Source organism: Hylobates moloch, unplaced genomic scaffold (genome assembly GCF_009828535.3).
Source record: "Hylobates moloch isolate HMO894 unplaced genomic scaffold, HMol_V3 SCAFFOLD_19, whole genome shotgun sequence".
Classification (NCBI taxonomy): Eukaryota; Metazoa; Chordata; class Mammalia; order Primates; family Hylobatidae; genus Hylobates; species Hylobates moloch.
In genome coordinates, this window is record NW_026652294.1 from 27909998 (window position 1) to 27937763 (window position 27766).

Below are 27766 nucleotides of genomic sequence, written 5' to 3' on the forward strand. Positions count from 1 at the left end.
GCCTCTTAGAACTGCACCTTCTGCGTTCTCGCCATCACCATTTCAGGCAGAGCTGGGTCTGATGGGGGTTTGGAGACCCTGGTTTCTCCTTTACATCCACTTGGGTGTTTGACCTGTGGACTGAGCCTGACCGGCCGTCTGACCCGCAGTGGGCAGTGCCGCCCCTGCACAGTGGTGGAGGCATCAGGAGCGGGGTGGCCTCGGCAGGTTTCCCACTTGCTTTCCATCCTGTCTTCATTTGATTTTTATGTGCTCACTCTTCTGCTGAAGATGTTATGTCAAAGCCACATGGAGTCAGAGTTAAACGTTCATCTGGTCTGTCTTTTCCTTCCTCAGTCAGCTCTCTTGTGGCCTTTTTCTGACTTGCCCAGTTCTGTGTATGATGGGAGGCAGGTGGGATGGAAGGAGGGGTGCACAGAGCCCCACCTGCCCAGCCTTGTGGAGGACCGCCTCTCTAACACTGGAGCATCTCCTGACAATGGGGATGATGGCAGGGGCCGGGTCTGGTGGGTGCTGCCTCGTCTGCTTAATAAATGTGTGACAGGAGCTTCTGTGTAAGGGGGCTGTGCTGGCACTGGTCATGCAGAGGTGGCTCAGACCTGGTTTATGCCCTGTAGGAGCTTACGCTGCTCATGCTGGGGACAGATGTGTGTCCACACGAGTGTAACTGTATGGGAGAGCAGGCAGGCCTCCAGGACACCCTGTCGAGAGACCTGGGCCCTTGTCCCTGCTGGCACCTGGGCTCCTGCATGGGGCCGACTGCAGTCCTTTGGCCCTGCCTGTCTGGATAGAGTAGTGCTGTTTCTGCCTCCTCCTCCTCATCGTCCTCCTCCTGCTCCTCCACGCCTTCCTCCTCGTCCTCGGCAGCACTGTTGCTGGCAGGCCTCCTTTGGCACGCATCACAGATGTGTGTGTATCCCAGCTTATTCCATTTGGCTGTTGACTCACAGTCTTACTTGATGTTCACCAGTAACCTTTTGAGATACTTGGAGCAGGCATTTTGTAGACAAGGAAACTGAGGCCTGGCCACAGTGTGATAAGTGGCAGAATGACGGTGTCCCAGCCTCCTGGGTGTTAGAGTCCTCTGTGGAGATGTGCAAGGATGGGGTGAAATGAAATGCAATTGCAGCATCTCCTTTGGCATTAAAATGTGCCTGTCTTCCCTCAGTCCATTGGTGCCATTGTCCTGGATAAATGGGAGCGTGGGCTGGTGTGAGATGTTCACGTGGGATGCCGGGAGCCCGCCTGTGATGCTGGCCCCTGTGGTGCCAGCCCAAGCCCACAACACTCTTGTTTGGTTGCTTCTTGAACCCACAAGTGTCCTCCTCTGCAGTGCTGGGGACATTATTATGACTCTCATGTCAGATGGTGGCCAAGCAGGAACCAGCTGACTCTAACAGAGGCTTTCAAAGGCTTGCTTTGAAAAATGTTCTAGATTCCCCCAAGATTTTATAAAGTGGAGAAAAATGTGGCCTCTGTCCAAGAAGAAGCTGTCACAGCTGAAAACTCGTAAACTATTGATGTACTTGAATTGCTGTCTGTGTCAGAGGCTGAAAATCGATGTTTACTAATTGCTATGGCTGATGTTACTAAGCAGCCGAGGCCTGCTCTGTTCCTAATCACGCAGCAACGGCTGCTGGATAGGGACAGTGTCAAGCAAGCCTGTCACCTAGGACTGGGCCAGCTGTTCAGAGAGAACAGGCTTTGGATGCCTCCTTCAGGGGAGAACATGGAGAATGAGAATCCTCAAGGAGAGGGCAGGGTAGAGGCCGGGGAAGGACTTCCCTCAGTGTTGCTGTTTGAATCGTATCGCTCGTCATGAAGTTTGTTATGATGTAACATAAATGTCCGTTTCTCCTGCTTCTGCAGATCCACATAGACATCCCTCGCATGAACCCTGAAGCGCTGATCCTGCAGCCCAAGGTGACTGAGGTAAGAAGCTCTTGCCGTGGGGAGTTCCCCTCGTTGGGAGTGGCTGATGCCCGCTGTGCTAACCAGACAGTGGGTGCAGCTGGAGGTGCTTCACTCAGAAACAAGGCTGCTGTGGCGAGCTGCCGGTGCATCTGGCACTTGTGGACACAGTTGCTGACAGGACTCTTATTTGTTCTTTAAATATTTTTACCATATAATATTGACACACAGTGAAGAATGTATGTAATACTTATGTGTGGATGTATGCACTCATGATCCACCACATGACTGAGGAACCAGAACCCCCCAGTGCTGTCCAGCTACAAACATGGCCGTGACCTCAGGCCTGACCCAGAGCACCGAGGCCGCTTGTGTATCCCCCAGCCCCCTGCAACCCCCTTCCTGGATGATGCTTTCTTGCCTTTTATGTTTAAGATTCTTTGTGACTTTCATTCATGGGACAGTAGGAGCACAATGTATTCATTTAATTTGGGTCTTTTGGAGCTGCATCACTCTTTGTGTAGTCTGGTCTCTGCCTCTTGTTTTTTTTCCTTTATTTATTTAGAGACAAGAGTCTTGCTCTGTCACCTAGGCTGGAGTACAGTGGTATAATCTCGGCTCACTGCCACCTCTGCCTCCTGGGTTCAGGTGATTCTTTTGCCTCAGCCTCCCTGGGCTGGGATTACAGGCACCCACCACCACGCCTGGCTAATTTTTGTGTTTTCTGTAGAGATGGGGATTTGCCTTGTTGGCCAGGCTGGTCTCGAACTCCTGACCTCAAGTGATCTGCCCGCCTTGGCCTCCCAAAATGCTGGGATTACAGGTGTAAGCCATGGCACCCGGCCTCTCTCATTGTTTTCTAGGATTCAGCTAATTTATTGTATCTAGTTGTATAATAGTTTGTTATTTAAATATTCCTCACTCTGCTTCGTCTTCTTCCTGTTGGACATTTGGGTTTTTTCTGATGTTTTGCTATTAGGAAGGGCGTTATCTGGAGCCTTCACGTACATTTATTCAGGTGTCCACAGGCAAGATTTCTCTAAGGCGTTTACAAAGGAGTACAGTTATTGCATCATTGGGTGTGGTATGTGCCTGTTGTACCTTTAAGATAATGTCCACACACTTCCCAGACAGCCGCTACCAATGAAACTGTCCTCTGCAGCTTGTGAGTGTTCCCTCTGCACGCCGCACATCCTTGCCGGTTCTTCATGCTGTGGGACTTCTTGTTGTTGCTCTGGTGGATATTCCTATCGCAGTCCTCACATTCGTTTCTCTGGTTACTTACGGAGTTAAGCGTCTCTTCGTATATTTACGGATGTCTTCTGTCTTCCCCCTTCTGCAAAATGTTCCTGCCTTTTGCCCATTTTTCTTTTGGTTTGTTGATTCACTCCTTTATTAGTTGTTGATCTTTACATGGTAAGAATTCTGATTCTTTGTCAGTTTGTATGTTGCAAAGATCTGCCCTCTGCAGCTTTTCTCTTCCTTTTTTCTTGGTGGATCTTGATGATCAGAAGTTCTTAGCTCTAGTGTGTTTGAACTTAACAGTCTTTTATGGTGAACACTGATGCATGTTATCTAAAGAACTTTTTTCTGCACATGAAGGTGTTCGCCCAGATTTTCATCCAAAAGTTTTGTTTTTCACGCCTCCGTGTTCAGTTCATCTGCAGTTGATGGCCATGTGTGATGGGAGATAGGAATCTGTTTAATTTCCTCCTGGGACAGTGGCAGGCCCCATACTGTTTTTGGGTCCAGCTCGTCTCCCATGTTTGTGATGTCACTCCTGTTCTCCGTCACTGCCACATTCATATAGATCTGTGTTGTGTTGTGTTGTTTTGTTGTCCCAGTATTTAGGTGTCTTCCCTTCATATCGCACCCTGCGAGTAATTTAGCTTCATGACGTCCTCCTACCTGGTGGGGGCGCACACCGCTCACTGGTTTCCTCTTCACTGTGGACTGGCCAGTCCCACCCCTTGCTCTTCCACATATGTCTCAGAGTCAGTTTGCCAAGGTCTTTCACTTGTTTTTTTGTTTTTTGGGTCTGTTTGGTTTATGACTGGAATTGCATGGACTCTTTCTATTCCATGGAAAGTTAGGGGTCAGAAAAGACAATTTTCAGTGTGGGAGAATGGATAGCTTTATGAAATTAAATATTCATTTTTGTGAACATGCTAGTTCCTCTTTTAAAAGTCATTTTTAATGCTTTTCAGTGAAGGTTTTGACTTTTCCCCATGAAGTGTTTTGTACATGTGTTACTGGTGGAGGGTGTCCAGGTTCTTGGTGCTTTGAACAAAGAATTGGACAAAACGCACAAACAAAGAAGGAAAGAATGAAGCAACAAAAGCAGAGATTTATTGAAAATGAAAGCACACTCCACAGGTCGGGAGTGGACCTGAGCAAGCAGCTCAAGGGCCTGGTAACTGGATTTTCTGGGGTTTAAATACCCTCTAGAGGTTTCCCATCGGTTACTTGGTGTACACCCTATGTAAATGAAGTAGTGGCCTGCAATCAGTCTGATTGGTTGCAGAAAGTGACCAATGAGAGGCTGAAGTGAAGTACCCTATGCAAACGTCTGTTGGTTTCAGCAAGTGACCAATCAGAGGCTGAAGTCACAAAATTATATTCCTATGGAGATGAAGACTTGGCCTGGGACCAGGCTGCTAGGTTGCTGGAGGGGACCAATCAGAGGTACTTTCAGTTTTTCATCTGCCATGCAGAAAAGGGGTGGATTGTGAAGGGAGTAGCCTCTGGTCCTTTTGTTACCTGGGCGTGGAAAGTTTTTTTTTTTTTTTTTTTTTTTTTAGTTCTAGGCAGCTAGTGTGAATTGGCCTTAGGTTACCTGCCTTCAGACCCTATTCTCCTGCCTCACATGTTTTATTAGATTTATTCTTAGTTATCACATTTTTTCTTGTTATAGTAAATGTTATCTCTTTAAAGCTGAATTTTTTTATTGTTTGAGATATTTTGTTTTGCATGTTGATTGCTTCAGTAAAGGCACTTTTAAACTTTGACATTTCTTGTCTGTGCAGTAAATCTGTTAAAAAACCTCAAGATTTTTAAAGCAAAAGTACTTACAGATTGTAGAATACAAAAAGAGAAAATTAGTATCCAACAGAGGTAGTCATTTTGAGACATTTCTCTTTGATTGTCCTTTTTAGTAGTTGTGCTTATCATACCTAGAAAATGAGATAATTTATTATAACCTCCTTTTTACTTAACAATTTTAAAAATGGGAAATAGAGCCTGCCACAGGACCTTTGGTTTATTCTTATTTATTTTTTCCCTACCACTTGCTGCATTCTTTGTACAGCTGACCTCTCAGGCCCCTTGGTCTCAGAGTGTGGACCCTGAGTCACTGCTAGTGGTAGCAGTTGGCAATTGGTTCTCTTGTCTCTGACCCTCATGGGCCTTGAGCTTTTGGTTTGGAAAGCCTCCCCTGTCAATTGAGAAAAATGATGACACAACGCTCAGTCATTTTTAGGAGATTTATTTGCCGAACTTAAGGACGCACGCCTGGGAGACAGGGCTATGTCTTCCTCCTAAGATGATTTTCAGGGCTCCAAGTTTAAAGGGGACAGGGCCGGATATTGAGAAGTGCACAATTTTCATATAGAGGGAGATAGAGAAAAACATTCATGCCTTTGTCTGGCTCAGTGAATCTGCATTTTTTTTTTAACCTAAAACGACACAGACAAATGGAGCAGAGGGAAAAATGCAGGGAGTCTGCGTGTTACATAAGATAACCTAGACACAGTGGGGCAGGGAACAATCAGATATGCATTTGTGTCTGGTGCGCTGGGGTGCACTTGTGAACAAAAGTTATCCATTTACACTGCCATGGTGAAATTTTTACAGAAGCACCTTAAAAGATCTTGCAGCTCACTAGGAATTTCCTCGTGGGCAAAATATGGGGGAGGCATGTAGCTTCATCGTGTAGCCATCTTATTTTGGAATCAAAAGGTTTGCGTGGCCCGGGTCCCAGCTTGACTTTTCCCTTTGGCTCAGTGAGTTTGGGATTTCAAGGTTCAGTTTCCTTTCACTCCCTCTGCAGTGGGTCTTGCTGAGGTCCCATGTGCTCCCCCTGGGGGTGCTGATCCTCTCCAGGTCCCAGTTCAGCAAGGCTTGGCAGAGTGGATCAACTTGGAGGGTAAATGAGCTTCTGGGAGAGCCAGGCTCCTGCAGGCTGGCAGAGTGTGAAGAGTGGGTAACCTGAGCACAGCCTCGTGTGTGTGGGGAAACTGAATGATGAGCAAGGGGCTTTAGGAAAGTATTGAAATGTTTGTCTTGGCCGGGCGTGGTGGCTCACACCTGTAATCCCAGCACTTGGGGAGGCCAAGGCAAGCAGATCAGCTGAGGTCAGGAGTTCAAGACCAGCCTGGCCAACATGGTGAAACCTTGTCTCTATGAAAAATTCAAAAATTAGCCAGATGTGGTGGGGCGTACCTGTAGTCCCAGCTACTTGGGAGGCTGAGGCAGGAGAATTGCTTGAACCCGGGAGGTGGAGGCTGCAGTGAGCCGAGGTGGCGCCCCCGCACTCCAGCCTGGGTGACGGAGCAATACTTTGTCTCAAAATTAAGAAAAAGTTTGTCTTGTGTTGGCCAGTAGAAAAAATTGAGTTATGGTTTCTGGCATTGTAGAGGTGTAGAGGTTAGATTTGAATACATCTGCAAGTGATGGCAAATCTGTAATAATGGTGCCTTCACAGGACAGAAGCCGATTACTGTTTCCAGTACAAGGTCATCGTCAGCAAATTGTTTGTTCCTCTGTATGCTTGCCTTTGACCTCATGGTCCAAGGTGGCTGGCCTAGCACTCTATCACATTTGCATTCCACTAGCAGGGATAATTAGACATGGTTAGAGAAGGCCATACCCCCACTTTAAAGGTGTGTCCCAGCAGCTGCTCATAGCACTTCTGCTTGTTTCCTAGTGGCTGTAAATTAGCCTGTCATCCGAAGTGACATGGTTGTATACTTAGCTGTATGGATCAGGGAAAATATAACTTTGATTTTTTAAGTTATGTGCTCCCCTGAAGTTTGGGCTTCTAATAGGAAGAAGGATTTCTGCCGTAAACATCCCTCCAACCCCCTGCATCTGTCAGAACATTCACTTATCCATTCCACAGGTGATGGCCGGGTCCACTGTGATCAGTTTCTACTTTCCTTCTCTTCCTCCTTTTCTCCTTCCCTTTCTCTTTCTCTCCCTCTGGTCGGCTTTATCGAGGTCTAATAAAATTCACCTATTTTAGGTTTATAGTTGGATGTTTTGACAGCTGTGGGTTTTTTTTTTTTTCTTTTTGAGATGGAGCCTCGCTCTGTTGCCCAGGTTGCCGGAGTGCAGTGGTGCGATCTCTGCTCACTGCAACCTCCACCTCCTGGGTTCAAGCGATTCTCTTGCCTCAGCCTCCCGAGTAGCTGGGATTACAGGCGCCCACCACCATGTCCAGCTAATTTTTGTATTTTTAATAGAGACGGGGTTTCACCATGTTGGTCAGGCTGGTCTTGAACTCCTAACCTCGAGATCCACCTGCCTCGGCCTCCCAAAGTGCTGGGATTACAGGCGTGAGTAACCGCGTCCGGCTTGACAGCTGTGTTTATAGGTGTGTACCAGCCCCCTAATATGTGATACAGAACATTTCCGTCACTCTGCGAGGTTCCCCATGTCCCTTTGCGTCAGTCTCCTCTCCCCACCCTTGCGCTTGACAACTGCTGATCTTCTTTCAGTCTCTAGAGTTCTGCCCTTTTGTAGAATTTCATATAAATGGAATCATACAAACTGTAGACTTTAGTTTGTGTCTTCTTTTACTTAGCATGGTGGTCTTGAGGTTTGTGCCTGCTGTCGCAAGTGTCCGTAGTTCATTGCCTTTTTCTGCAGAGTAGTATTCCCGCATGGCCACACCACAGTGTGTCTGTCTGTGCACCCGTTGACGGACACCGGAGTTCTTTCTAATTTTTGCCCATTACAAAATAAATTTTCTCTAAACCTTCATGTACTAATCTTAGTGGGGAAACCAAACATCCTGGTCTCACTGCTGATTTTAAAGGGAAGTCTTTTTTTTTTTTTTTTTTTTTGAGACGGAGTCTCGCTCTTTCACCCAGGCTGGAGTGCAGTGGCGCGATCTCGGCTCACTGCAGGCTCCGCCCCCCGGGGTTCACGCCATTCTCCTGCCTCAGCCTCCCGCGTAGCTGGGACTACAGGTGCCTGCCACCTCGCCCGGCTAATTTTTTGTATTTTTAGTAGAGACGGGGTTTCACCGTGTTAGCCAGGATGGTCTCGATCTCCTGACCTCGTGATCCGCCAAGGGAAGTCTTTTAACATTGTACCATTGACTTGTGATTTTAATCTTTACTATGTTAAGGAAGGCGCCTTGCTCTTAGTTTTAAAATCATAAATAGTTGTGGAGGTTTATCAGATCTTTTTTCCTCCCATCTGAGATATGTTTTTGCTTCTTTGATCTGTTAACATAGTGAATTTTATTAGATTTTCTAGTATTGAGCCAACTGTATATTCCTGAAATAAATCCAGATTGGTCATGATGGATTTTTAAAAGTGCATTTCAAAAGTTTGTTGGCATCTAACGTGCCAGGCCACACGGCAGGATCAAGTTTGCTGACATGTGATGTGCCACGCTGCCAGACGTGGAAGCCAGGTTTCTCTTTAATTTGGAAAGTGCTTTCTGACCATTGTACTGATTCTTCAGTTACACTCTGATGTGGAGTCCTCTCAGCTGCATTGTTTTCTCTGGTAATAGTGACCCTGTGATGCTTGGTGTGAAAGTATTGTTTATTTTCAGTTCTTAGTTCTTTGGACATAATGAAACCTCTGTGTTTTGCTAACCTGTCAAGACACCTGATGGGGGCACAAAACATGGGCTGTAAATTAATGTATTTGAATGAGGCGAATGTTGAGTGATTCACACACCAAATGTGGCATTACTGCTCGTCGCATTGATTTACATTGTGCATTGATTTACATTACAACCCATCGATTAGGTTGTAAACATACAGTCAGTAGTTTTGGTGTACTCAGTGTGGGTTTTAGGTGATATGTGGTTGCTTTTTAACCCATGTTCTAGATTTCCACAGTTTGATTTTGGTCTCATTCATCAAGTGTTGTAATTCATAGCGGGGAATGTTCCTTGAATCATGTTGCAGAAACTTGAGTTGTAAATAATTTCTTCTTTCTGAGGCTACGATGCTTTTGGATTTTGAGGGCTGCACATCCCACAGATCTTCTCAGTAGAATTCTCTATTTTGCTCCTCTCCCAGAAATTATCTCCATGGCGCTTTATATACTGTGATATCACATTGCTGATGCATATAGTAGAATTATGATATTTTAAAATTTCTCAAATCAGATTGTTTATAAGTAAACATGAGTACAGCAACATTTTGAATTTCAATATAGTTCCTTTTTAGTTATGCAGAATCTCTCAGCTCCCTCATGTGCGCGGAACTGCTGGTGTTCCGGGCCTGCCTTGGAGGCATGTAGGATGTTTGTTAGGTGGACACGGTGAAGACCGAGCTCCTTAGTAGGGGACCTCAAGCCCCTCCTGGGAGCCTTCTGTGGGAGAGTGCTGTTGAGGCTTTTAGGGAGAACCTTTTCCTTCTGAATTAGCATGTATGTTCTGGCGTTCAGATTTCTGAAGGTTGGGCAAGTAAGCTGGGAATGCCTCTGGTTTTTAAATTTCTTCAGCCCTGGTGGTAACCAGTAGTAGCAACCATTCTTTTTATTGTTGAGTATTAACTGATTTGCAGAAAAGATACTTTGGGAAGAGTTTAAAGTTTGTACTACTTTTAATGAATTCCCACTTTCTGACAAAGACGTGAACATCAAGAATGTTACTAGAACTTTAGTAGCTAATGATATCCAGTGAGTACTTCTTGTTTGAACCATTTCAGATTATTCTGTGTTGTCCTTAAACACAGCCACATCCTTAGGGTGTCCTTCCTTTATTGCCCTTTGCTAGATAATACCACCACTTAAGCGACAGCTCACTTATTGAAATGCGAGTTGCTGTCCTGGGACAGAGCCCCACTGTGTCCGCTAAACCAGCCCTTCCACTGAGCTGACTCTTCGCCTCCACTCAGAGTCCCGTTCACGTGGGCACATTGTGTTCACCTTACCTGCGATAACTGCAAGTTACACACCTGGATTTTTGACACACAAAGTTGTAATGGTTGTGATTCCCGAAGAACACCAGCAGACAGACACCTGGTGGGCACGTGGGGACACGAAGACTCAGATGTCGCTGTCCTCAGCAGCGCACAGTTGAAGTGAGGGATGAAGACAGATGTGCGTGAAACCCAGAGAGATCATATACAGTTGTCAATGAAAACACAGTTTGTATCCTGCCGACTGCATTCCAGGGTGGCTGAAAGAATTGGAGAAGACAGCCCGAGGAGGGGCAGCGTGTGGGGTACTCCAGTCTGGAGGGTCATGCCAAGTTGCTGGGGCCACCTCACTTTCCTGCTCTGTGATTTCTTCTATTTCCTGGCCCTGTTGGGCCACGGATCTCTCCCTGGTGCACCTGGAGTCTCTGTGGATCTCTGTCCTCAGGGGACTCTGCAACCCAGCCTCACGCCCTGCAGGGGGTCACAGACCTCAGCCTGGTGGGCACCCGGGACCGAGGGCTGAGGGCCGAGGGTCGAGGTGAAGTGCAGCGGCACAGCCATCCCAGGCTGCAGGCGAAGGGGCTCCCCTTTGAGAACCCACAGGATGGTAGCAGAGCGAAGTTCAGCCTGCAGGGGCGTCTGTACTCGGGGAAGCTGTGGACCAGGCATCGAGCCAGCCTGTGTGCCCTCCCCGCCCTGATGGCTGCTCCGGCTGGCTAGGCCTCTTCTCTGAGATTCTTGGCTTAGTACCTCTGGCTTTTGCCGCTTGAATTTGGGGACCTGCCGGCTCTTCCTGTTTCGCTTCAGTGGACTTCCACCCTAGCTCTTGCCTCGGGTCGCTGCTGTGAGCGTGAGTCTAGAGGGGCCAGCAAGGTTCTGAGGGAGTTGCGAGGAATCGGGCCCTGTCAGGGGCATGGGGAGTCTGAGAGGCCCCCTCGATGTTCTGCAGCAGCCAGGTCTTCCCCGTGCCTGCCCCGGCAGGGTAAGAAGCAGCACACAGGAGCGTATTTCCTCTCGGCTGGGCCGCTGCTGTGAGACAGCCCCAGTGGACGGGGTTGGGGGAAAGGAGTCTCCTTGAAGAGCTTCTTACCTGACTTCTTTTCTGGCTGAGACTGTCTAAGGCAGCAGTGGAGGCACTGGGTAGTGGTTGGGATTGAGGGATGGTAGGAACTCCCAGCAAACCGGGAAAAGCATCAGTTGCTCAGAGCCTGCTGGGCTGCTGCCGACGGCCCCGCTGCCCATGGACGCACCTTCAAAGGAGGTGGCATGCTTAATTTTTACCCAGACCCCTTTAAGTGTCACCCTGTAGACTTTGAAAATGCTTATTTGGAAAAATATGAAATCTGTCATATATATGTATGTATATATGTGTGTGTATACATATGTACATATCTAAGTAAAATCAATCTATCTAATTTATCTATCTAATCTATCTATCTATCTATCTATCTATCTATCTATCTATCTATCTACCTACCTACCTACCTACCTACCAGTCTGAGAGCAAAAGCTTAGAACTGGCTCAATGCAGTTTTTTGGAAAAAAAAAAAAAAAGGTACGATTATTTGATGCAGGGCTTCAGAGTCCCACAGCATGTGTCCCTTGGTGTTGGGGATGGAACCTCTTTTTCTTACAACAGGCTTTCAGTGATGTCTGCTATGTGGCAAGCTCATTGTGGTGAAAATCACGCGGCAAGATAATTTCAGGGTAACCCTCGGCGATACCATCCGAGTGTGCTCTCAGTCGCGAGCGCTTTCCTGGCTTGCCTGCTGATGACCAGGATGAGAAAAAAAATTTTGTTTTTTTTGAGACAGAGTTTCGCTCTTGTTGCTCGGGCTGGAGTGGAATGGCGTGATGTCAGTTCACAGCAACCTCTGCCTCCTGGGTTCAAGCCATTCTCCTGCCTCAGGCTCCCGAGTAGCTGGGATTACAGGCATGCACCACCACGCCCGGCTAATTTTGTATTTTTAGTAGAGACAGGGTTTCTCCATGTTGGTCAGGCTGGTCTTGAACTCCTGACCTCAGGTGATCGGCCTGCCTCGGCCTCCCAAAGTGCTGGGATTACAGGCGTGAGCCACTGCACTAGACCGAGAAAAATTTTTTTTTTTTTTTTTCTTTTTGGGAGACAGAGTCTTGGTCTGTCACCCAGGCTGGAGTGCGGTGGCGCAATCTTGGCTCACTGCCAGCTCCATCTCCCGGGTTCGCGCCATTCTTCTGCCTCAGCCTCCTGTGTAGCTGGGACTACAGGCGCCCGCCACCATGCTCGGCTAATTTTTTGTATTTTTAGTAGAGACGGGGTTTCACCGTGTTAGCCGGGATGGTCTCGATCTCCTGACCTCGTGATCCACCTGCCTCGGCCTCTCAAAGTGCTGGGATTACAGGCGTGAGCCACCGTGCCTGGCCGAGAAAATGTTTTAAAGCCTCTGTGGCTTTCAGAGGTGGACAGTGGGGACTCTTAGGCACCGCAGTACAAATCAGGTGATTTGGGAAGGAGTTTTTAAAATGATACTAAATTACTTTGGGATTAGAACTAGTTTTTGCCATTTCAAAACACCAGCATAACTCATACGAAGTGATTTAAGACAAAAAGATAAAAAGGAATGAGTCAGTGAAAACAACAGCAGCTGCAAGGAAAGGGAAGCCCGGGCCTGGAGGAGGCCTCTCTCTTTTCCGATGGAGACAGTCATCCTGTGAGTTGGCTTCACAGCTTGCCAGCATGAAGAGGAGCTCCGGGTCTGTGACTGTCGCCTCTGCTCAGAGCCTTTCGTGAGCAAGTTGGTAAAGCAGCATATTGATCTGGGTCCGTGCAGGGTGTCCTGAGTAGCCATCCCCTGGGCCAGCATCCTTAGCTTCCAGCCCTGCAGCTGGCCCCGGGAAGGAGGGCACGGGGTGGGTGCCGAAAGAGGAGTCTGCAGTCGGTTGGTGGATGGGGGACAGGCAGGGCCTCTGGGGACTGAGCTGAGTGGGTCTCTCAAGGCAGACACTCGAGGGCCAGCCGTCCCAGAAGTTGGGGCCAAGGGAGCCTCTGGGACATGGCCAGGGATGTCTGAACCTAGGGGCCAAGCTTCCCCCTGCCTTGCTGGTTTCCCGCAGGCTGTTCCTCAACCTGTGGGCGGGCAGGAATCAGTGGTCCTTCTCCATCCTTCTGGGGTCATGACCTTCCAGTGTCCCAGACATTCTCTTGTTTATGGAACCTTGTTTCCATTATTGTAGGTGGTGGGGATATTCCTCCTCAGAGTCTAGACAAGGCTGATCTGCGGTAGCATTTTGAGACATGGGTTTCTGTCTGCCGCGTTGGTGGGATGGCTGCCCCTTTTGCAATTTCCTGATGGGTGGTGGGAAGTCCTGCAGCTGGGGTGAGTTGAGCTAGGGCCAACTGCAGGCAGGTGGGGCTCACATTAGCCTCTTAGCCACGTGCGGGGCGCCTGCGACCTGCGACCTGCGACCTGCGTTTGGCTAGTCAAGGATGGAGCCATCTTGGTTCTTGGTTTGCCCTCAGCACAGCAGTGATGGGAGAAAGGGCAGCTGCAGGAAATTCAAGCAAGTTATTTACGTTTTCTTCCCTGCTGCTACCCAAAAAAATGTAAATCATGTATGTTTTCTTACTTTCTAAATTAATAGCTATCGTTGGAGGGAGATAAGCAGCCAGAAGGTGAGTTTAGATCCGTAATTACATGGAGAGCAAGGAGAGCCTGCCCAGAATAAATGTTGGGGAGGGGCTGCACAGCTCTGCGTGGTTTGTGGCAGTGATTTAATTGGCGAGGCTGGCGTGCATTTAGGATAGGTGAGCCGCCTGGGCGCCACTGTGTACAGTGCGGATGGTGGGCCTGAACACAGCTTGCAGGCAGCACATCCTTGAGCAGGAAAGACGCTCAGGCCTCCTCTTAGTAGCAGAGACTCTGTGCTGATGGCAGATGCAGGAGCACGCACCGTGCGTTTCATCTGGCAGGGTCTCTCCATCCCAGATCCTTTGAATAGGAAGGCTTGGAAATAGGAAGGCTTTTCAGGGAGAAAAGAAACAGCTCTCCGCCTACGAGCAAGTCACTAAGGAAAGGCTGCTTGCTCCGTTTCTCAGCCACATGTACTTCCCAGATAGACCCTGAGCTGTTTCACTGGCACGTGGCTGTGTGTGTGTCCCAGATAGACCCTGAGCTGTTTCACTGGCCCATAGCTATGTGTGTGTCCCAGATAGACCCTGAGCTGTGTGTGTGTGTGTGTGTGTGTGTGTGTGTGTGTGTGTGTACGCTCTAGGTGCATGTGTGTGTTTTGTGTATGTGCACTTGTGCCTCTGTGTGTGCCTCTTTCCTGCGTGTGTATATGTGTGCATGTGCTTTTCATGTGTGCATGTGTGCTCTCCTCTATACATGAGCTTTTCATGTGTGCACATGAGCTTTTCTGTGTGTGTGTAGATTGGTGCACTTATACTCTTCTCTGTGTACATGGGCTTTTCTCTGCACGCTTTGTGTGTGTGTACTCTTCTGTGTGCATGTGCTCTTCTCCATGTGTGTACTCTTCTGTGTGCATGTGCTCTTTTCCACGTGTGTGTGCTCTTCTTTGTGTGCGTGTGTTCTTCTCCGTGTCTGCACACGTGCTCTTTTCTCTGCATAGAAGGCTCCTCTCCTCCTCCCTCCTCAGCTTTCACCACCCTCTCTTCCCGTCACCTCTCTGCAGTCTCCCTTCACCAAGTGCTTCTATCTTCCCTGTCCCTTTCAGCGGAGTTACTTCTGCCCCTTCCTCTCTGTGCATTTTTCCACTCAGACAGGTGGGGGCCCTGAGGTCCTGACTGGTTGACGTTTGAAGTGCCAGGCTGCAGCATTGCCTGGTAGAGGAAACAGATTGGAGAGGCTGATCACAAAACCAGACAGGCACCCATGGCATTCATTATCTGTCCACACAGACCGCCAGAATGAGCCCAGGCCCTGCCAATGGCACAAAACGTGGAGAAGGGAGGAAGAGGAGGGTTCACATGCAGGGCACCGGGGAGCAGCTGCACCATCCTCGCTCCACCATCTGTGCCTCCATTCAGCCGCAAAGAGCTTCCCAGTCCTCCTCTGTGCCAGCCATGTAGGACTGAGGGCACTGCTGTAAAGTGGGTGGAGGAAACCCTTCCCACGGACCCACCTTGAACTGGGCAATAGCCACAGGCCAGAGCCGGGGCAGCGCGGTGGAGGAGCTGCTGCTTTGGGTAGGGAGGTGGCAGAGGAGCTTGTCTCTGAGGAGATGCATGTGAACTAAGACTTGGGTGGAACACCGTGGGAGCCGTGGGAAGTTTGGGAGACGGGGATTCCAGGTGGAAAGAGCAGCAGTGCAAAGGCCCTGAGAAGCCGCAGAGTGGCTGGGCCTGGTGAGAGAGCACCCATTGCTGGCGAGGAGGCCAGAGAGCAGGGAGCGGCCAGGCACACACCTGAAGCCATGCTCAGGAGTGCATTGTCTTGTCAGGGTCTTGGGAAGCCACGAGGGATGGATGGTGTGACCTGACATTTTTAGCAGCAACCTCTGCTGCTCAGTGGGATGTGGAGCGTGGGGGTGTTAGCAGGAAGACCAGCCGGGAGACTGTCACTGCAGACCAGGCACAAGGTGATGGTGGTCAGGCTTGTGGCAGTGGAGTGGGGGGAAGGGGTTGGATGCCACACCCATCTGGGGTTTGCTGTAGTGGTGATGGCATGTGGGGTCCGCAGGTCTCCCTGGGATTCTCTAAGGGGTGGGCCTCAGGAGCAGTGGCCTAAAAGCGTGTGCCTTTAGTGGCAGAGCCAGGCTTTGTGTGCAGTGTCACACGCCTCCACGGGACACCCGCTTTTCACTGTTTCAGACTGCTTGCCACGTTAAAGGTCATTTTTGTTCAGTGCTCGAGCTGGCTGTCCTTTATTTACATGTTAGTTGGATGACAGCGGACATCAAGCCGAGTTAAATCTGAAGAATTTGGACTGACTGATAGCTTTCTTCAGTCAATAAGAAATGGGAATTCTCCGTTTTTCCTCAAAGTAATACAAGCGTGCTGTTTTACTACCCAGGCTGGTGCGGAGTGTCCCGGAGTCTGGGTGGGCAGAGGCCCTCTGTCCTGACTTGAATGAGGGGAAGAAGGTAATTGCTGGGTCTTTGGGTTGCCTGTGAAAGGGCACTCACTTGGCAGGTGCTTCAGCACTGTTTGTTTGCTAACCGAAGGCTTAGCCACCTCCTGCCGTGCCTGTTTGGTGCTACTGATTTGCCCCATAGTGCATAGTGCATCCCATGTCTCTCCCGAGGCTGTGCTCAGGCAGAACTCGGTCTGTCTCAGGTACAGCTCAGAGATGCGGCTTCATGGGGGCTTCTGCTGTGGAACTGAGTCAGGGGCTCCGGCCCGCTCAGATCTTTCCCCCTGCAGCAGCCTGTTTCATGTTCCGCAGAGCCCGGGAGCTTGTTGTGCCGAGAGGACTTGGGCTCCCCTCGGCATCCTCCCTGGGTGAAGTTGGGTATGTCCTATTGACCAAATTGGTTTTATCCAGCACTTAGGCTGCTGAGGAAAGTACTGCATTCATGCTTATGAGTAGATACAGCCTTGAGAGAGTGTGTGTTTATGTGTGCGCGTGCGTGCATGTGTGAGAGAAGCCCTCTGAAAGTGAGGGGCCTTGTTAAATGGTGGGGGTGCTCCACTGCCTAAATTCTTCCTATACACATACACACACACACACACACACCCACACACACACACTCACTCACCCACACACACACACTCACTCACACCCAGCCCTGCAGTGCGACTGCCCCCTGCTCTGGGCGGTGCCTGCCTTGATTCCCTCTGTCCAGGGTGCATGCTCCTGGGGTGCTGCACTGCCTGTTCCCTGGGCTGTAGAGGACGCCGTGTGGCGACAGAGCTGGGTCCGGTGGCTGCTGGCTGCTGCGGTCCTCTGGACATACGTGGAGGGATGTCAGTGGTCTCAGGCACCCTGGGCCTTCTTGGTTAGGAGGTGCTGGGCAGTTTCCCCATTTCTTCATAACTCTGTGTGGTCAGCTTCTGCGGAGTCACCGCCTCTGTGTCATTCCTTGTTCCTTCTATTGCTGCTGCTCCTGTTCTCGTGTGGCCCCTGTCCCCTCTGCCCCCTGTGTCTGACCCTTTTGGGGGCTCAGAAGCCCCTTAGAGGCTTGCTGGTGAGTGGACCTAAGGGCTGTTGAGCTGGACCCGTGCCCTGTGCCTGCCTTCAGGGACCCAGCCTGCCTGTCTTCTAGTCACACGCTGTCCCCTGGGCTTCCTTCATGCCCCCAGGGGCTTGGCAGGGCTGGGGCTGCGTTGGTGACTCGTGGTGCAGCACTGTTGGCTGAAGGGTTGCTGCCCTGCTTCTTCATCTCCCTCTGGTCCCACACGGCTCCTCTGGCCACTACTTGCAGCTCAGTTAAATAGCATTCGCATCATTTGCTAAGCTTTGGTACATGAGAAATTCTTAAATGGCACTGTGTTGTTGAGTTGGTTTGGTCTTTGATGTTAAATATTCAGTTCTCTCTAGAAAGCTGTCGACTGAAAATGAAAAGTGTGTATGAATATATATGTGCGAATGTATTCTTCATTCCACTGGCGTCTCTCAGGTGCCTGCTGTGTTAGGTGGTGGCTCTGTTACTCATCTGAACAGCCGTGTGCATTGCATGCTAGCGTGGGGATAGGGCGGGGCCTGGACTTTAGGGCTGGTCTTGCCACTCTAGATAGGCTCCTTGGGTTGAGGGACTTCACCTGTCGGCCCCAGGTCCCTCCTTTGTAGGTCCCGGGTTGATGGTGATTTTGGGGATGGAGCCTACCAAGCCCAGTAAGATTTAGGATTGTAGGCAGTGTAGGAAGGGATTGACTCCCCAGGGTGCGGGTGTAGTTAGCTCTGTGGGGCTGAGTTTGTATGGAAGTGATGTAATTCATCCATCTGACGGAGCGTGTGTTCCTGAAGTCTACCTCCTGCGCCTTGTTTGTATGGACGGGCCTGGACAGAGCAGTTGGACCTGGCCTTAGCTGGCAGGCAGCCCAAAGGTCAGGCTGGAGCCCTCAGCCAGTGACCCAGTGGAGAGGAGTGGGAACTAGAGGGCCACAAAGTAGGGAGTGGTTGGCTCTTCCAGAAATAGAGTGGGGAGAGAACAGGCAGCAGCAGAGTCTCCACGGAGGGAGTGGTGCTTAAGGTGAATCCTGAAAGCCAGGGGATCGAGACTCAGGGTGCGGGCATGGCAGGCTTTCCAGGCAGCGGTAGGAGTATGCGCTGATTGCTGGCAGGCTCAGTTGGGGAAGAATGCTGTAGCTCAGTACAGCCACAATGTGGGTGCTGGCTGGGGAGACCCTGGGGCAGGGACCAGACTGAGGGGCCGGGGGTACTGCACTGGGCCTGTGCTGGTGGTGGTGGGGGCCCTGTCCATGGGAGGTGAGGAGCATGCAGAGGTCTTCAGCCAGGTGTGCACACGTGCACGTGTATGGTGTGGGTGATAGGATTGTGTTGCACCTTGGTATAATAAAACCCTCCTTATGAGTGAAGATGGGAGCGAGTGGGTGGGAGTAAGAGATGGTGGAGAGAGGGACCAACTGAATATATTGAGAGTATTGGAAGGGAGGATGCCGGGATGACTCCTGCATGCCTGGCCTGGGTACCTGAATGCCTGCTAAGATTTTGTAAGTGATGGAAGATGTTTAAGTTTGTCTTGTTGAATGGTGATAACTTTTCAAAGGTTTAAAGAAATCTGTTTACTCTATGAGGGAAATTTAGAGCATCCATCCACCCACCTGTCCATCCACTCATCTGCTCGCCTGCTCACTCATCCATGCCTCCCTCCCTGAGGAAGTCTCCATTGATAGGCCAGGTGCTGCTGCACGGTGGCCCGCGGGGTGTGGAGGAGCAGAGAGCTTCTGCTGTGAGAGCCAGCTCAGGGACGGACTGAGCCCGGGGCTGGTGAAATGCTGCACATTGCTTGTGAGACAATAAATAGTTAAATTTTTTTTAAAATCAAGTTTCAGTTATCGTAAGGGCCGTGCGTGGTGGCTCATGCCCGTAATCCCAGCACTTTGGAGGCTGAGGCGGGTGGATCACTTGAGGTCAGGAGTTCACAAGCAGCCTGGCCAACGTGGTGAAACCCTGTGTATACCAAAAAATACAAAAATTAGCCAGGCATGGTAGCGCGTGCCTGTAGTCCCAGCTACTTGGAAGGCTGAGGTGGGAGGATTGCTTGAACCTGGAAGGCAGCGGCTGCAGTGAGCTGAGGTGACACCACTGCACTACAGCCTGGGCGACAGAGTAAGACCCTGTCTCAAAAAAAAAAGCAATTGATATTTGTTTATATTTGTATCTTAATATTAGGAACAATGAAAAAATACAATATACATTTTAAGTAATAGAATGCTTTCATTTTAAAGTTTCTGCCATGTTTATTTTTTGCTTTACCACCTGTTCCATTTTCTTTCAGATTTTTGAAAGGATCTTGTTCATATGGGCGATCCGCCACCCAGCCAGTGGATACGTTCAGGGGATAAATGATCTTGTCACTCCTTTCTTTGTGGTCTTCATTTGTGAATACTTAGGTAAGATTTCTCACAAACGTTAAACGTGAACTTTAGTGGACTTGCTGTGTGTTACTATGTGTATTTATAACAATATTGAAAATTGCTACTAAGTTTAATGTTATTAATAATAGGTAATATTAGAGAATAATAGTTTTCTCATCAACAACAGCTTTCCAAAATGTCTTTAATCCACATGCTCAACTACTGAAGACATTAAGTTGCAGTTATAATGATTAATATCTTCTTTTTAACAATATTTGAAGATAGATAATATATCTAGGGAGTGTAGTTTATTCTAAAGGCCATCACAGTACTGGCTTTAATGGTTCAGTCAATCAGTCAATCTGTCTGTCTATCTATCTGTTTATCTTTATTTTGAGATGGAGTCTTGCTCTGTCACCCAGGGTGGAGTGCGATATCGGCTAACTGCAACCTCTGCCTCCCGGGTTCAAGTGATTCTTCTGCCTCAGCCTCCTGAGTACCTGGGACTACAGGCATGCACCACCACGCCTGGCTAATTTTTGTATTTTTAGTAGACACGGGGTTTCACCACGTTGGCCAGGGTGGTCTTGAACTCCTGACCTCGTGATCTGCCTGCCTTGGCCTCCCAAAGTGCTGGGATTATAGAAGTGAACCACCACGCCCAGTCAGTGGTTTGAATTTAAATGGATAAGGTTAAGGTGATAGAGTATCACTCACATATTTTGCTTACAAGCTGAAAATCAAATCTTCTTTAATTGCGTTTCTGTGGCATTTCATCACTTTTCTACTTTTGCTATACTAGTAACATTTGGTTCTATGAGAGTATTAATTACAACAGTGGTTTAGGTTGGGCCATTTTTTTTGCTGTTTCTCTTTTAAGTACTGCATATTTTTCCTTTATCACAATCAACTGTAATATAACTTAATCTGTTTTGAATATGTTTTAAGTTAAAACCTCTGACAATAAAAGTGAGGATCTGCTTTTTAATGCATCTATGAATGAAAAATAAATAGGAAAGAGGGGACTTTACTGTTTAGTCGCAGCATTTTAATTTAAACCCGGTTTTGTCTTCCTGCAAGGCTTCTGGACTTGGTGCTCTCCTGTTTTTATTACCTGGTGTTTTTAGCCTTTCCAGGTTCTGGTCGGCTTCAGATTCCCATCCTTGCTGTAATCTGGAGAGATGAGCTTTACCCGAGGACCGATTATCCTCGGAGGATGAGGACATATCACGTAGTGTATTGCAACCCCTCTGACACTTTGTTTCCATTTATGATTTCATAGGAGGTTGTCTCATTGCTAAGCAACTAATGAGTGCTGCTGCGGCTCACTCCCTAATCATCTCTTAAGTAGAGGAGAGGCCGCTCCTGAGGGTGCTTGCTTTTCTGCCTCTTACCCCTCATTTGACAGATAATGAAAATGCTCTTAATGATCCTAGAACAGTAGGACCTCTGTCAGTAGACTTCAGAGTTGTTAATTGAAAGGAGAAGTTCAACTGAGATGTGATTAGAGAATTGATATTCCATGTTAAATAGACCATTTAATTAATGTGGTAAATAAGTTTGTTTTAACTACTTTACCACTAACTTCTGTTGTAAGACTTAAGCGATTCTTAATGCATTTGCCTGATTATCTGCAAGACAGGACGAAGGGGCATGACCACGATGTTAATTGTCCAGAAGAAAGAAAGCCTGGAGAAAATGGAATTTGTGTCCTGTAAGTGGTGTCTTCAGATGAGCTCAGAGACACTCTTCTTGCCTTCCTGCATCCCCGTCCTTCCTGCATCCCTGTCACACACGCAGGCACATGCACACACGTATGCACATATCAGAACACGACTACACATTGGGTATACGGTGTCACTTTTGAACATCTGTGTAAAACATACCATTTATTTCTGTCGGTCAACTGTTAAGTGAACATATAAAAATGTTTCGGCTGGGCGCTGTGGCTCATGCCTGTAATCCGAGCACTTAAGGAGGTTGATGCAGATGAATCACGAGGTCAGGAGTTTGAGACCATCCTGGCTAACATGGTGAAACCCTGTCTCTACTAAAAATACAAAAAATTAGCTGGGCGTGGTGGCATGCACCTGTAGTTCCAGCTACTCGGGAGGCTGAGGCAGGAGAATCGCTTGAGACTGGGAGGCGCAGGTTGCAGTGAGCCAAGATCGTGCCACTGCACTCCAGCCTGGGTGACAGAATGAGACTCCGTCTCAAAAAAAAAAAGAAGTTTGGTCCCGGATTTCACATGTGATTATTGCATTTGTAGTCCTTTTTAGATCTAGCTTCCTAGGTTTGGGGAATGTTCATTAGTATAGTCCAAGTCTGTCTTTCATTATGTTGTAAAGAAGCATTGAACTTGTGTGGTGTGCTATCCAGCTTCCTTATGGGGCTGAAGTTTAGTCATTCATGCAGCCCTTCAATGGATGCAGAGTGCTGGGGTGGGGAGATGACTTCAGTTCAATGCAGCCTGTGTTGAGAGAGCATTTCCTGGCCCTGTGCTGTGGGAGCAGGGCAGGAGAACAAGGAAAGCCTGATCCCTGCCCTCTTGGAATTTGTGGTTGTAGCACGGAAGACAGGTTTTAGATGAGTAATTTAAAGTCTTAATTAAAGTAATTAACACTCACATTATCAAGAGGAAGCCCGGGCTGCTATAAGGACCTGTCCCCTTATAGGGGTCAGGAGAGGCCTCCAGGGTGAGGTGACGTTTTAGCCATGTCTCACGGGATGAGGAGGAGCTAGGTTGAGGCCGGGCATTCAGAGAGAGCAGCAGGAGGGCTGGCCTGGAATCCAAGGTGCAGTGACAAGTAGTGGCATTGGGAGGAAGGGCAGGGCGGCTTGTGCTGCGGTGCTGAGAAGGAGAATCTTGGTGTCTAGTCCCAGGGGCGTGCGAAACCCCCACCCACTGTGCTCAGGTTCTTGTCTTTGAACATTCATTCTGGCAGCTGCGTGGATGAGATTGGAGGGTTTCTGGGGAAGCTCATAGACCAGGGACCGGCAGGCTCCAGCACCGGCAGAGGCACGGGTGCCCTCCAGAGAGGCTGTTCTGGTTTGCTGAACTCTTAGTTTGCTGGGTCTTCAAGCCGGTAAACCTCAGATGCTCTGCTTAGTGAAGATCTTCAAGATTCACTGTTCCTTCAGAGAAATAGAGCCTGCTAATGGGATTCTGTGGTTTCGACACCTGAGCACCTGCCAGTCCTTGGGCCTCAGCGTTCAGGTTATCATGTGACTGCTCATACACCTTTGGTGCGGCTGCCTGTAGCACTGGCCTGGGTGTGGCTACCTCCTGAGAGCTGCAGCTGGCCCGGTTCTGGGGATGAGCTTGTGTTGTTACTTGGATATTCCTCTTTCTTTGAAGTACAGGATAGCATCCCAGTTAATTGAAGGTTTAAGAAATCCCCGGGGTGTAGGATTTCTCCAGGGGCTTTCAGGCAACAGCAGACAGATCTGTGATGCCTGAGTGGGAGCTGGGCTCTTTCTGGGGATGTGTGTTCACCATGTGTCCAGAGCCTTTAAAGATCCACGGCTCCTGGCCTGCCACATGCTCCCACTGGTTCCACGGGAAGTGGAATCCTGGAGCATGGCATTGGTCCTGAGTGGGAGCAGCTCTCCGGGAGTGGCTCCTCGTTCTGGCTGTCAGTGGGAGGTTCTGACTCTGCACATGCTGGCACTCAGAGCCCTCTCAGTGTTACCTTCTTTGACTTGGAAAGAAGGATGTGGTGGGCTTCAGATTCCCATCCTTGCTGTAATCTGGAGAGATGAGCTTTACCCGAGGACAGATTAGCCCCTGAGGATGAGGACATATGCATGTAGTGAATTGTGTTGCAACCCCTCTGACACTTTGTTTCCAGTTATGATTTCATAGGAGGTTGTCTCATTGCTAAGCAACTAGTGAGAGCTGCCCTGGTTGAGGTTGACACACAGGACCTGGTCTGAAGGCAGACCAGTCAATTAGGTGAACTGCTTCCCAGCACAGAGGAGAATGTTCGTCTTCAGCGGGAGGCTGGCCAGGATATCAGAGTCAGAGAAACAGTTTGTACTGGGGGAGCCGTGCTCAAGCTGTGTGGAGGTGTGCTCAGAGGGGGGTCAGGGTTCGATGGGTCTCTGTCGGTGCCGGGACACTGCCGGCCTGAGTCAGGAATACATGGTGTGCACCCCAGGTCTCCTCGTGGAGCTCGTCACTATTTGGGAAGGGCAGTTTGGTCCTGCTGTTGATGGATGCAGAGTCTGTAAATGCATGTTTAGCGCATGCACTTGCACACACACACATGCTGTGCACACAGGTGTGCAGGCACATGCATGCGGACACACACACATAACCATGCAGAGACACAAACCCACTTGCACACTCCTCACTAGTGCTAGCCTCAGCCTCTCTAAGAAAATGGGAAACAAATCTGTAACTAACCTCTGTTTGAGTGGCACCCACCAGTCTCGCTCAGGCCCTGGAGGTGCCTGTCATTGGAGAAAGAGGTCAAGCGATCTTTGGTGACCTCAGAGGCAGGGGCAGCCGTGTGCAAAGCATGTGAAGACAGTGAAGTCCAGTAAATACAGCCAGTTCGACATCACCAAAGCTTGGGGAGAAAACTCTACAAGTGAGAATGAAGTGAGAGGGTATAATGTGAGGGGGAGATTGAACACGGAGAAGTTCTCTATGCCAGGAAGGTTTCGCAGCTCATAAATTTCAGAGGTTGAAGCCTTAGGGAGTGGGGAAGAAACTAGAAGCACATAGGGATAAATTTGCTAAAGCTTGTATGTGCCCATTCCAGATCAGAGCCGAGCGTGGGTGCTTGTTCTTGCAGATTGTGTCCTTGACCCACGTGGCGGGCAGAGTGTGGAGGAGACTCCAGTTAGCACACCCATTAGAGACGACACCCAGGAACAGGCAGAAGACATACTTCTCAGTCTAATCTTTTGGAATTGAGAGGAAACAGCAAGGCACATGCTACTTTGGAGTTAGTTCAGGCCACGGAAGAAGGTAGGTCTAGGATGAGAATAACATAGGGTCCAGAGCATTTTAGAGTTTATAACAGCAGAGGAGTGACACCTGGTCTAGAGACACTGAGGGGCACAGGAGCGGGCCCAGACCAGAGGCCGGCGGAGGCAGGAGACCCGCTGAGGGAGGACTGGGCCCGAGAGGAGGGCCTGGTCCTGGATGTCAAATAGGCTGCTGTGAGGGCACCAAGGTAGCTTGGTGTGAGCGGAGGGGAGCATGAATGAGAAGGAAAAATCCAGTGACCTCCTAGATTCCTGGCCCTGTGAGGGGCGTGATGCCGTTTACCAGGATGAGACGTGGAGTAGAAAGAGCGGGTTGAGGAGGCGGGATGGGGTTCTGATTTAGGATGTGCTGAGCGTGCTCTGTCGGCAGTGATCAAGTAGAAGAGTCTGTTGGGAGCCGGGCCTTGGCAGGAGATCTGCAGTGGAGGTTAGTCTGGAAATTGTTGGCCTGGAAATGGCTGCTGACAGTTGTGGCTGTGGATGTGTGTGTCTGGGGAGAGTGGAGTGCAGTAGGTCACAGGATCCAGCGCCTCTCTGATGTGTCAGGGGTCTCTGAGGTGTGACTGTCTGTGACTCGAGGAGCTGGCGATGGGGCTGTCCTACAGGGAGATTTATGGTGCTCTCCCATGCAGGAGTCTGGGCGTTGAAAGTCCAGGTGGCTCCTGCTGCTGAGGGCCGCCTTTGGGATCTGTGAAGGATGCACTGCAGCTCTGGGGCCGGACCGCTGGGGTCCAGATCTTGGCGTTGCCCCTGAAGAGCTGCAGACGGCCTTGGGGCCTCAGTGATCTCTGCAGTGGACGCAAAATGGCGATCGTCATGGCACCAGTCTCTTGGTTGGTGTGAAGACTGAGTGAGGCAAAAACAGAACCAGATCTGGAACGAGGAAGTGTCCAGTATGTGTCGCTCTTGTGATCGTTGTACTGTCACTTTCCTTGTTGCTGCCTGTGGCTTTCCTCTGCTGGGTCCCTGTCCTAGGTTTGGAGAGAGGGAGATGGTGCAGGGCGCAGGGCCGAGGCCAAAGCACGCGTCAGCTGAGCCCATGTGTTTTCGGAAGCTTTCCTGGAACCCACACAGCAACGTCCTCCATCGGCCACACCCTTGCCACCCACCAGTCACAGGGCCTGGAGAAGATGTGGGTGGAGACAGGAGGCAAGGAAGAGGGTGTGTGCGTGCATGCAGGCTGCCAGACCAGTGTGTGCCCCAGGGAGAGCTATGGCGGTGTGGTAAGGAAATGGAGAAGAAGTGATTTCAGAGGGAGGACAAAGGCCAGGCCTGAGGTATCAGAAATCAAGGGAGGGGACAACTTCAGGAAGGAGGGAGTGGTCAGCAGAGCTCACAGGGATGGAGACTGAAAATTGGTCAAAGCATTTGATAGTGGGGATCTTGCTAGTGACCTGCCAAAAACAGGCTGAAGAATAGTGGCAAGCAAACTGTCACATCAGCTCCCTGCCCTCCCTCAGAAATGGGGGCCTGAGTGTTTCTGTGCTGGGGGAAGATTGCAGTCAGTGGACCACAGCCTCTTGCAGCTTTATTTTAAATAATTTTTTATGATGGAAAGTTTCAAATACAAAGTCAACAAAATTGTCCGAAGAACCCGCATGCCCGTCATCTGACTCCAGCAGTCACCATTCTCCTTCCTTCTGTCCCCCACCCACTCCCAACCTCCATGCAGCTGCACTTACTGCTGCTGCTTAAAAACAGCTTTATTGAGATTCAGTTTAGAAACCATAACTTTTACCCACTTAGAGTGTAAAGTTGAAAGATTTTTAGAATATTTAGAGTAGTGTAACCATCAGCACATTTGTTTTTAGAATATTTTCATCATCCCCAAAAGAAATCCTATACCCATTGGCAGTCACTCCCCATCCTTCCCTCTTCTCTTGTCCATTAGCCCCAGGCAGCCTCTCATCTGCTTTCTGTGTCTGTGGATTTGCTTCTTCTGGACATTTCACGTGAGTGGAATTACATGGTGCATGGCCCTTTGTGTCTGGCTTCTTCCACTCGGCATCATGCCTTCAAGGTTCATCCACGCAGCGTGAATCAGTACTTCCTTCATTCCATAGCCAGGTAACGTCCTCGGGTATGGACGCAGCACGTTGTGTTTCTCCACTTATCCGTTGGTGAACATTTGGATTGTTTTCATTTTTCGACTAATATTGTTTCCATTTTTGACTAATATTTTGACTAAGGAATAACGTTGCTATGAGTATTCATGTACAAGTCTTCGTGTAGGTATGTGTTTCCATTTCTGTTGGTATATAACTGGGAGAATTACTGGGTCACATGGTAACTCTGTTTAACCTTTTGAGGACCTGCCGGACTGCTTTCCCACATGGTGCCACCATTTTCCCTGCCCACAGCATTGTGGGAGGAGCGTATGTTTCCTCTTCCTGCAGGAGTGTTCACATCCTGGTCAACACTTGTCATTATCTTTCACTCTTTTTTTTTTTTTTTTTTGTAGACTTTACTGAATCATATATTAATTTAAAGAGATTGAGTTCTGCCTCTTACTCTCAAACTGTGATTAAAACTCAGATAAGAAGGGTGTTGATTGTAGAAATTATTTGTAAAGACAAATTCCCCGGTGCTGCTGTTTTCCCCATAGCCCAGCACACCTGCAGTGTTGACAGCCTTCGTGCCCAGTGCCAAATTCCCTGTCATAAGAGGGAACCTTTATGGCAACTGTTTAACCCCCTTAAAATGGATGCACACGCTGATGTTTTCTTCTAGGCTTAAAGCTGAGTATTAGGTATGTGTGTGTGTGTTTGTACGTATGTATGTATGTATGTATGAATGAAGAAGAGAGACAGAATGTTGCTCTATTGCCCAGGCTAAGTGCACTGGCGTTACCATGATTCGTGGCAGCTGCAACCTCCCAGGCTTAAGTGATGCTCCTACCTCAGCCTCCCAAGTAGCTGGGACTACAGGCATGCACCACCATGCCTGACTAATTTTTTATTTTTTGTAGAGGCAGGGTCTTGCTATATTGCCCTGGCTGGTCTCAAACTCCTGTACTCAAGGAATTCTTCTTCCTTGGCCTCTCAAAGTGCTGGGATTACAGACACGAGCCACTGTGCCTAGCTCAAAGCTGGGTATTCTCCCATTCTAATAATCATTTAGTCATGTCCTATGACAGTTACACCTTAACTTTTTAGAACGGATATATGGAAAGGTAAAATTTCCATATATTCTCTAAAACTCATGGAGGCTGTGATTCTGTTTCATTCCTGATGTGTGCTCTGTTTTGTTTTTTCCTGTTGTACCTCTCCCA

General features: G+C 49.0%; 1 protein-coding gene across 1 annotated transcript in view; it reads left to right on the top strand.

Moving 5' to 3' along the window:
- Positions 1-27766, top strand: part of TBC1D22A (TBC1 domain family member 22A) — a 399512-nt gene that overhangs the window by 127467 nt on the left and 244279 nt on the right. Inside the window, exons 7-8 of the mRNA XM_032139761.2 lie at positions 1870-1932; positions 19419-19533. Coding sequence (XP_031995652.1) covers positions 1870-1932; positions 19419-19533 — 178 coding nt within the window. The remainder of the gene's footprint in view (positions 1-1869; positions 1933-19418; positions 19534-27766) is intronic.